Source organism: Glycine soja, chromosome 14 (assembly GCF_004193775.1).
Source record: "Glycine soja cultivar W05 chromosome 14, ASM419377v2, whole genome shotgun sequence".
Taxonomy (NCBI): domain Eukaryota; kingdom Viridiplantae; phylum Streptophyta; class Magnoliopsida; order Fabales; family Fabaceae; genus Glycine; species Glycine soja.
Genome location: NC_041015.1, coordinates 8,238,731 through 8,250,520, shown reverse-complemented (window position 1 = coordinate 8,250,520; position 11,790 = coordinate 8,238,731). Strand labels below are relative to the sequence as shown.

At 30.2% G+C, this 11,790-nt stretch overlaps 1 protein-coding gene across 1 annotated transcript; it reads right to left on the bottom strand.

The window, feature by feature from the left end:
• Nucleotides 1-9,940: 9,940 nt before the first annotated feature.
• Nucleotides 9,941-11,485, bottom strand: LOC114383497 (U-box domain-containing protein 30-like). Its single transcript, XM_028343175.1, has one exon. It carries the CDS (start codon nucleotides 11,316-11,318, stop codon nucleotides 10,026-10,028), a length of 1,293 nt encoding a protein of 430 aa, XP_028198976.1. The 5' UTR covers nucleotides 11,319-11,485; the 3' UTR covers nucleotides 9,941-10,025.
• Between the last annotated feature and the right edge of the window lie 305 nt (nucleotides 11,486-11,790).

The following is an 11,790-nucleotide window of genomic DNA, read 5'->3' as shown; positions in this document are numbered from 1 at the left end:
TTTGTCCTCTAATTTATTTTTTTAGATATAATTTGATTCTTTAACTTATTTTAGATTTAATTTGATTATTTAATTTTTAAAATTGTTTTAATTCGATGTTGCCGTTTAAATTGGATTAATAATATTAAAAAATCTTATTTTGTAGCTCCTTAAAATCATTAATGGTTTTAAACTGTTACAAAAACAAGTATAACCTTTAGACGCGACAATCCAATTTAGATAATAGGATCACTCAAATTAATTTAAATGATAAGAATAAATTAAACTAATTTTAAAATTTAAAGGATTATATTAAACATAAAAAATAAAAAATTAAATTGTTAAAAATTAAAAGAACAAATTAATCCAAAAAAAACAAAGTAGCAAATCGAATGAAAAAAATTGAAGACAAAAAACTAAGTTAACGTAAAATGAATGTTGCATGCGCATCTCCATCTTCCTGAAAACTTGTGAGTAAATACAAAAAACTTGCTGACTATGTTTCTCGTTATTTTTTAACAGATATGAATACAACCATCCATGATTCACATACAAATTTTTTAACCTGAATTTTCTCACTTATAAATTAATTATAATAACACAATCTTAGTTGCTAGTTAGTTAGCATGACTGCACTTATATCCAGAAACTTCTTCCTGCATAAACTGCTGCTATGAAAACTACTGGTGTCTGTTTTGAAGGCAATAATGTGGATTTGAACAATCAACTGTACTTTAACTGTACCTGGAATAAGCTCTCGATAATAATTGATGCCATAATAATAGAAAAGTAATCATTTTAGTTCAATTAAAATAATAAAACATGACTAAATAATTTTAGTTTGATGTTTATAGAAAGTGTAAGGATGGAATGATACAGAATGAGTGTACTATATAGCCTTACACAAAAGTCTTTGTTCAACAGCTATATTGTCCCTCTCAATGCTCAAAATGATAGACACTCGTCAATTTTACTAAACAAAAAGAAGACCACATTTAAAATGGAGGAAAAAAAAAGAAAGAAAAGAAAAGGACAACAATGTACAGAAGTTACGTGACTAAAATGTCATCTATAATCTAGTGATAAGACTCAACTTGGGGACCGGGAGAGAGAGAATGCACTAAAAACCATGCTTTTGAGTCAAACAAAGTCAGACAGCAACCGGTGGTTTTCATGATTAAGAATATAATGACAGTTTATTTACCATTGTGAATAGAATAATGGACAAATGTATTTTTACTTTATATTTTTAGTTAAATATAGTCAAGATTTTATATTTATATTGATATATGGTTCTTAAACTTTTTTAAAAACTGTAAATTTAATCTCTTTTAAGAAAATTATTACATAACAATAATATTTACAGATAGTCATATCATAAAAAAACATATTAGGATAATTTTATGTAGTTCTTTTAAGAAAACTTTGTCTTTAATATCCTTATTAAATAGTGTGGTATCGTCAAAGGTTTTTCTTGACAAAAATAAAAAAATATTTAAAAGACTAAAATCAAAATAATTTTTTTAAAGAACTAAAATATAAAAAAATTCTGATATTTTATAAGAAAAAAATATTTATCATTTTTAAATAGTATAAAAAATTATAATAACAATACATAAAAATTAAAGTCTTACTAATGAAGAGTTCCAACTTGTAACATCGTTCACGTTTTTCGAGCAAAATTCAACCTTTGTTGTAACCATCAATATCATGGTCCTCCACTGTGGTGTGAATTGGTGCCAACACCTAACTCTCTTGGCACAAAAGTAAAAGCAGTGTCAAACAAGGCTGTGTGTTGTTTGTCATCATGCGTCAATGTTGTCCCAAACATCAGCACAATGCATCGGTCACAGAAGAAAAATCAAAGTGACATTAAAATGTGAGGAGGAATCAGATATTGGCTAGTGTTTCTGAATTTGGATAAACATGATTTATTAGTGGATTTCTATGAATACCCTTGACAAAATTAAAGTAGTAGCTCCAACGTGGAAACTAAATAAGCGTGTGATCTCATGTGCTAATAATAATACATTCAAATTAAAATGATTCTCATAATTCCCTCACACGGTGTGTACACTCAGTGGGACATTGGAAGAGAAAACAAAGAAATGAAGGATGTGCAAAGATAAAAATATTAAACAACTGTATGAATATCATTGTTGTGATATATTTATATATGGGTCTATTCAATGTGTAATAATTCTTCTAGTGTTCCCTCTTTTTGTGCTAAAAGGCTCTCCTTATTTGAGATGGAGTGACGAATAAGCATAGTTGTAAAAATTGGACAGCACTAAGAAAATAAAAATAAAAAAATTGGTGATGATTGATGGATTTAACCATATATTTCAATCAAAACGCGGTTGATGTTAATCAAATGAAATTCAGTTTAAGTCAGCAACTATAGACCCCAGGGACGAAGCAGAAGCACACTCACACACATAATTCAAAATTAAGTGACCCATGTGCACAAGTAAGAATTTCTCCACAATTTCTGACTATGATCCAATTCTTTTTTTCAGGGGCCAATCTCTGTCTGCTAGACTAACTTGTGTGTGAAGTTACTGATTCAGAATTGCGATAAAAAGAATGCAAAGATGGTGAGTGAACAAAGCAATTAATCGTTGCACTTAAAATATATTACAAATCAGTCACAGAGAGGCACCAACAACATATTATAACAACTCCTAAATAGGAGTACAACACAATCATTGCCCCTAAACAATATATTACGAATAATTCAAATTTAAAAAAAAATCATATTATAGTCAAATTGACAAAGGGCAGCACCAACATGTTCCAGAAACCTTAGACAGAGTGGAGATAAAAAGTATTTAAACTTATAAACCTCTTGCCCTTGTACGATGGGAGGCAAAATTATGGTCCTTTGGAGTAGACTCAGATACAATACCAGAAAACAGGGATTTTAATAGTAATCAGTGCCACTAGAGTCCTTAAACAAGGTTTAATTACTCTGAAAGTGTATCACTGATTTTCAACAAATATGGTCATATAAAATATTCAAAATGTTAATTACATGTTACTCTATAATCACCAGAGCACCATAGCTGAGCAAAGAATACGTGAGACAAAAAATAGTAATTAATATTATAACATATATACCCTCTTTGTCTCGTACATGTTACTTGTCTAAGTAAGTACTCCCTCCCCCCGACTCAAATACAAGAAACAAAAATTAATTCATGCTAATCAAGAAAATTAGAACATTTAAAAAAATATTTTATTTCCTAAATTGCTTTTCATTATAATTTAATAATATGAAGATTAAAAATTATCATTAATTAGAAAAAAGAATACAATCTCAATTATATAACTAAAAGATATTTTGAAAATAATGTCATTAAATAAGATAAAATCAGTTAAAAAGTTATTTATATTTTAGACCATTGTATATAAATTTTTTTATTGTATTTGAATATGGAGGGGTATACCTTATAAGAAAAATATTAATTACATAAGTTATTAGGATAAAAATGATTTTTGTTAGAAAAAAATTCATATCAAAAGAGTTAGAATATAATTGTGAATCATTTTAACATGTAGATGAGACACTAATAGATAGAGATATTATTAAAAAGGTTATTAATATTTTCTTATTTTTCTAAAATGACACATTTTGAGACAAATTAGAATACAAAAAGTCGAAATAGTATCATCCATGGTGTGAAAAGAATGTTAAGCATGCGTGCTGTGAATGTATCAAGACTCGAAGCACTAGGTGTAGTTTGATGCTCCAGAAATTGCTGGCAAAACCCTCGTGTTGTGCATAATTAAGGAATTTGTATATTACATTCACATTGTTTATGGTCACGATACATGGATAATATTATATATAGAATACATCATGATAAAGCCTTCTACAGCAGACTCTAGAAGATAAATAGAAAGTTTTTATAGAAGATAAAAACATGGACTTTGAACAACTAGCTCGTTAGATTTAATAAACTTAATTATGACTCAGACTTAGTGATGAGTAAGCATAAATATATTTATCGTGCATATAAAAATAATCATGAACTCCTAACAACCACGGTCAATATAGTCAATGAGGAGATAAGAGGAGGTACACCAAACTACATTATTAACATTTTAAAAATAAATTAACTATATATATATATATATATATATATATATATATATATATATACCAGCAGTCAGCAGTGTAATTGGTAGTTCCAAACTTACAATAAACACTGGTATGTAATCCTCGTGTTTAGCAAAAAGCAAATTACTGGTTAGAAAAAAGATTGAGAAAACAAAACTGTGTTTCTTTTCGAAGGAGAGAAAAGCAATCAGAAAAAGGAAAATAAATTAAATTAAGAAGGAAGATACCGGTTAAAACTAAGGATGTTCATGATTGGTCTCATCTCACTAACTCAGCCTGATCCAAAATTATTTTAGATGAGTTTGTATTTAAGAAATTAGACCAAAGTATTTTGGTACGTGATCACAATCACACCTTCCAATATTGCAATTACTTTGTTACTACTTTTTTCTTTTTATTTATTTCTGTCCATAATCCAAACAACATATTTTTCATCTATTTCATTCCTTTCTAGTTTCCTTCCTTTTTTTCTCTATTAATTTTAATCGAAATAAACAATCTCTTTTTTTTATTATTATTATTACAAACAGACCATAACTCTACATTTACTAGTACCACCACCAAATAATGAAAATTTAAATTCTATGATTGATGACAAATTACATAATCTGTATACAGTGGCTGATATATGATGTATCGTACGTCTAACACTATGTTGTGTCTCAAATTGATGCATATGTTTCATCCAACATCAATTTATTCTAAAGAAGGATCAAAGTCAACAATGTATCACTATAGTGGCTCCACTCTTTCCCTTTGAGTCGTGTCCAAATACATCATCCACTTTGAAAACTAAATCTAGCCTTGAAGCAGAAGCAACAAAGAAAAAAAAAAGTGTACAAAATTCAATTCCCAGCCTCAAATAACAGTATACAACAAATCGCAGTATTTTCACAATTTCCTAATAAGTGTGTGGATTTAATGGCACTAAATTGCCACAATTATATAGTTTGAATTGGTGTTTCACACCAGCTTTGAACTTGCATTGCAATTAACAAGTTCAATGTCATAACTCATAATCATCATCCTCAAGATCATTGAAAGATACTCTTTCCAAATTCATATATAAACAAAAATAATTAATTTCATATTAATTAAAAATTAATTAATTATTTAATTTTATTAATTTCAAATAAAAGAAAAGAAAATTATCTCTAAAATATCCTTCTTCGAACTTGTTATCATAAATAAATAAATAATAATTAAAAATAAATTATATAATCTATCTCAAAATCATCTTTAATTAATGTGAGACTTCAACATGTGAGATTTTTAACATATTCCTCTACTTAAGGATAACCATAATTTAGGTGGCTTTTTTCAATATCATTGATTCATATTTTTTTTCATTGATTCATATGATCATATCTGTGTCCCATGAGGTTTTTGTCATAATTAATAAACATCATCTAGTAAGCTGAGAGCAAAATTGTCATGCTGAGCAATGTGTTTTGAATATACATTGCTCCTTCCAAACAATTCAAATTTGGGCTTGATTTCTTTCTACAACTCCTGCATCCATATTGCTCTGGCTGCTATTGAGAACTAATTTGTCGGGAGTGTATTTTTGTATGGACTTGTCATTTGAATTTTAATACTAATAGCAAGTAGACAAGTAGTATTAAGAATACGGGGCATCAAAATTAATTCGAGTCAGAAGAACTAAGATATCAGTGACAACTTTTCCTAACTTTTTACTATTCAGATAAACTTTATGTTTTTTCGTATAACATTAACTCTGATTGTGTCAGTTAACCGAAATACGAGAAAATGATATCCTAAACAGGAAGCATTTTTCTTAAAAAAGTACTTTGAATATTGAGTTTGGAATGTAGATGAGATAAGAAGGGTATCCAGCAGATCCCAGCTAAAATCACAGGCCACGGCACATGCATATTTGCAATGAACTATAAATCCACCCTTTTAAAAAAAATTGCACATGCTTTTTCTTTTCTTTTTTCCATGTAAATGCTTCAATCTTCTTATTTTTTTAGGCTTTTCTCGTCAAAAACTAGAGAGAAAAGGCTTGGTCTTCAAAATTACCCGTCTGTCATGAGAGCTATCAACAGATAACAGTATTGGCATTAATTTCTTGATTTTTGACAATACAATGAAAGAAATGTATTACAAATTGATGAACACCATTTTATCGAAAGAATAACATCCATACATCAATAATGTTAAGAAAAATTCATAAAATTGAGTCTTAAATTTTGAGTTAAGATATGGTGTCAAATTTTTTTTTGTAATTATTCATGACGTGTAAATCTCTTTGATTTTTATTTTTTTTATTATTTCTCTTTACTTATCACATCCGATCATATATTCATACTTACATTTTTCTTTCTTATATCTTTATCATTTTAGATATCTAGTAGCACACAGGTTTCATTGATTATTTTAATTTTCTTACTGAAAGATGCTTGTACTAAACCTTTATAAGTTCATGCATGATTGAATAGTAAACGAACACTTTTTCCACTGAATAAATACACTGTCAGACTCAGTAGTATATTCTATCAAATCGAAAATTGATTGAGGATGTAAGTACGAGCAACCATTTGAGGTATGGTGTCACTAATTAAGTAGTAGTATAAAAGCAAAAGCTACAATAATTGTAAATTAAGTTACTAGTGAGTTGGTTGTATAGAGTACCATTTCCAAAACATGTCAATACAGAAAATAATTTGTAAGACATAAATGAAAAAAGTTTAGACAACGTTACTCCTTAGTAACTGACCCACCAAACTCATACCTGGATTCAAGACAAACAGAATTTACATGTCGATGTGGAGCATCTTAGCCAATTTAGCCAATTCAACCGTTGTTGTACCTAGTAAACAATGGGCAGTTACTTCTTGCACTTCCAATTTTATTTTCTGCAAATTTTTAAGCTTTTGAAACACTTGTAAAATTACATTCCGAAATGACTTTTTTGGAATTGAATTTTACATTCCAGAGATTAGGTGCAGGAACCAATTAGGTCACTTCTTAGTAAAGCCCAATTCTATGCAGGTCACCTTAAGAGATCATCAGTGAACTAGCTCAAATTATATCCTTTTTTTTTGGACTACAGAATTTGATTCGGTTGAAATCCTTCCAATTCTTTCAACAAGAAAGTGGGGAAGAAGGCCCAAAACTGACATGATTTCAGTTTCAGGGATGCCCTTTTAAAATTATTAAAGCTTCACAGTCGTAAAATGACACTCCCTAGTTCATGACATGTTCTCATATACTAAACTTAATTCGTGTGCTTAAAAAACATTTTAATACATATGACTGAGAATTGTTAAAACTTGCAGCTAACATTTTATTTTACTAGTATTATAACGGAGTCTAATGTATGTGACCTCCTTAGGTCCAGTACGGTGTGTAAGTTTTTAACGGTCATTGGATACAGTGTTAAAAAAATTAACCATAGAGATTTTGAGGGATAGGGTGGTCATAAAGTATTGAATAACAATTGTCAGCGGCACCGGTTTTTAAAAATTTTGGGTCTATAAAAAATACTAATTAAGATTTTTTTATATTTAAGTATTTAAAATTAGACACATGATATAATATGATAAAAAAATATATACATTTTATTTCATTAACTAAATAACATAATTTTAATAAATCTAGAAAATATATATCATATTTTTTATTTAATTTACTCTTATGATATTGTCTCTTATTTAATTTATATCACTAAAAAAATTACATACACATAAATATTTATATATAAAATACGATAAAGAAATGGGTTTGACTCTCGCAAAAAGTAAAAATATTTTAAAAGAGACACTATTATATTTTTGAAATCAATGCACACTTCTATCAAAATTTATCAAGTTTGAATAAATCGGATATATATTTTAAAATATTTAATTATATTGATTTAATTTATTTTTTATATTTGGTCCCACAAAATAAATTCTCTAACTTTATCATCATCATATATCATTGATAAAATATTATTTCATATTAAAACTTATATATATTTTATTATAAAAATACTAATTTTAGTCTTATTTCCATTATAATTTAATTTTTGTTTGTGTTTCTTCCCTATGTTGATATATTTTAGAGTTAAAAATTCAATCAAATGAACCAATAATTATAATACGTTAGGAAAATTAATCAGAAGAGTGACACTCTTTAATAACATGTAATATTTTAATTTAAATAAAATAAATAACAACTTTAATTAATTTATAAAAAACAATATAAAATAGTATAAAATATATTGCAAAACTATAATTTTTTTATAAAAAATTGGATTCCTTTTAGTTATTGGCCAAATACCCTGGCACCTCTGAACCACCTTGAGAGCCAGCCCTGGTTGTGAGAGAGAATTGGAGAACACCGTCTTAGTTGGGCCCTTCTCAATACTCACTACACGAGCACATTGGGAAAAAAAAGAAGAAAGAAAATACAGAACTCATAAGTCATAACACGTGTAATTTCCCAACACTATGTTTACACATGAATTATTTGCTTAAAAAAAAAAAAAGTTATTTGATACTTTTGTGAATAAGTTGCAGCTTGAGTATCTCTACCATTAATATTTTATTATTGCATCCAATGACTGTTAAGAACCAATGCACCGTCCGGGACCCAAGGAGATCAGACACGTGTCCTAGTGTTATTACTGGAGAATTGAGCGCGAGTGGTTTTCTAGTTGTGAAATTTTTGAAATGGTTAAGTGGCCCAGCCTCACCAAGAAGATTAAGGCAAAATTGGTTTCAAATTTGAAAATGGACAGTCATAAATTATGTCCTCTTTCTCTTCAATTAAATAGGGATGTACGGTCTCAGATCTTGACCAAGCCTAAAGGCACCTGATTCAGATCCTTTCTTGTTGACTGATTACCTTTTTCGAATAAACAAACATTTAATTATCATTTTTTTATAGTTTAATACTGCAATTGTTCAATATTTTATATTATTTTCTTAAGCAAAATAAACATTGCACATTGGCACTTGACTAAGCAGGCATTTATTAGTCTCAATATCTCATTCTTATCCATTCAATTTTGTAGTGTCAAAATTTTATTTGCTTCTTCCAAGTCACCACAGAAAATTATGTTCATGGATAAATGGAAAACAACTACCAAGGATTCTTCAAAACATAGAGACATGCAATTTTCTTTAAATACATGTCCATTTTTGAGAAATTGCGGTAACCAAGGACGGGCTAATTTGACACAAAAGATCCTATTTTACCCTTGTCCTTTATTTTCTCCATTTTATATTTATTTATCCCACCTCATAATTACTCCCAATACCAAAATTAATTAAAGTTAATCAAATTACAATACCAATACATACTGGCAATACCAATACTACTAAATGGCATTATTTTTGCTTCGGTATTGAAAAGCTCAATTGGCATAGTTCGGTTATCAAAGTTTTTTAAAACTCAATTGAAAAAACTTCCCTCCATTATTAATTATTGTGGACAAAAAACTAGAATCCAATTAATTAGTAGGCAAGGGCAAAATAGTCAAAATGCATCCTTAAACTATCAAATGGACATGTATTTTGAAACAAAAAATTTCTTCAAAATGGACATGTATTTTGAAACGGAGGGAGTACTAAACAAATTTCAATAACTCCAATTATTTGTAGGAAAAAAACAGCATGGATGAGTAGTGGCTGCTGGACCACTAAAATATCAATTCCTATAATCTCACAACTCAGCTTCCAACAAGGATGCAGATTTCAAATCACCAACTAGCTATATATATATATATATATATATATATATATATATATATATATATATATATATATATATATATATCATGAGCCTTGAATTTATTTACAGTTTCTCAAAATTTATAAAAAGAAAAAAAAGAGGGAATAATATAAAATTCATAAACATATGAATACAATTTGACTGAATATGATGAAGCTATAAACAAAATCTCTCTAGTCTTTCATTGTATTGTTGTGGTGAGCATACACTTGGAAACCAAGATGCTAGTTGAGTAATTCAGACTGCACATTTTCAAAAACTCAGAAGACATTTGCTTCAACACAGGGTTGCAGCCACTCTGAATCACCAACAGAAGCTTTGCTGCCAATCCAGCCTCCACAGCCTTGGAGGCACACTCTTCAGGGGCAAGCTTGTAAATAGCCCACAATATTGACAATGCAAATTGTGTGCACCTCTCTGAGACTCTCATCAGCAACTTCACCACATTGGGAATGATATTTGGACACTCCTTCAAAGCCATTCTTCCCTCTGGAAGTGTTGACAACACCTCAAGTATGTAGAGTGCTTTCTCCAAACACTCATTGTTCAAACTAGGCAAAAGCTCAATCAATAGAGGAATTGCTCCTAGGCTTATCAAAGAGCTTCTAACTGATTCATGGGAACATATTATAGCCTTCTTGAGTAGTATGAGACCAATTGAGACCACCCCATTTGGGTGTTTCTTATCCCTCACTAGCCTCAACAACCCAACTAAAAGACTCAAACTTGAAACAGTCTCATTGTTCCCTTCCACCAACAACATCTCAATCAACTTGGCACAGTTCATTTTGGTCTCAATGGTTCCCTCATTCATGATATCCACCAACAATGACACCTTAGCAGGATGCATGAGACTTCTCTTCACTTCAGAACTCAAATCCAAACACACTATGATCCCAATAGCTTCTGACCCAACAGCATGGGAAGTGAAAGGACCCAAAAAATTGAAAACCAAAGCAACCCCACCATTTTCCTCAAGTGCCTTCCTTGCATTGACATGAGAAGCCACAAGTTGCCTTAGATCTTGAAGTGCTCGAACTCTAGCTTGACCCTTTACCTTCTTGAGCATGTTCAAGATTTCCAAGGCTCTTCCTTGAACATCCTTGAGCTTCTTCTTCAAGGCCAAGTACTTTTGAGAGAACCAAGTGAGCATCAAGTGGGAGAGGGTGCTATTGGGAGTGACAACATCGTCCCAAAGCTCTTGCATTGTTGTGGGACATGTTTTGTGGCCAAGTGAGAACCATTTGAGGATGTTGGATCTGTCGTAGGTTTGACCAGTGCAAAGGGTCACAGGGTCTTGCATTGGTTCAAGGGAGATTGGGCAGATGAACACTGAAGGCACATCAATGGATTCCATTTCCTCAATCATCACCTTCAGATCCACACCAGCTTCTTCAATCTTCGCATTCTCATCTTCTCTCTCCTTAGATGGCTGAAAAAATTGCATTTTTGCACACCCTTCTTCTAGTATCATAAGCTGAAAAAAAATGCACAAAAACTTTGGGCTGAGGAAAGAATGCTAAAGAAGAAGGGACCCAAATGAGATAAGAAGCGTGTGGGAATGATGGAAAGGAAAGAAGGAAGCAATGCGAGAGAAGAAAGAAATAGTGGTCAAAGGGACAAGCTTTAAGTTCTTTCCACGTTTTGTTTTTTTTTTTTTTCCTACTCTTTCTTTAAATGGGGTTTTTTCTATGGTCAAAAAGTATTGGCTTTGCTTATTCATCATCAACCACTTGATTGGGTTTTAATTATTTTATTCCCTAACACCAATGTTCCCTTCCTCTTGAAGCTCCCTCAAAAGTAAGATATCATCAACCACAGATCGACAAAAGAATGGAACCAAAAGGGTTCATATGAAGAACAAAATGACTCCTAGAGAAAAAAAAAAAAAAAAGAATAAGAAGAAGTTTGCATTGTGCATTTGTGCTCATCTGGGGTAGAATTAT

Excerpts from the sequence above, each read along its gene's own strand:
- LOC114383497 (XM_028343175.1), bottom strand. The coding sequence starts at position 11,318 with ATGATACTAGAAGAAGGGTGTGCAAAAATGCAATTTTTTCAGCCATCT.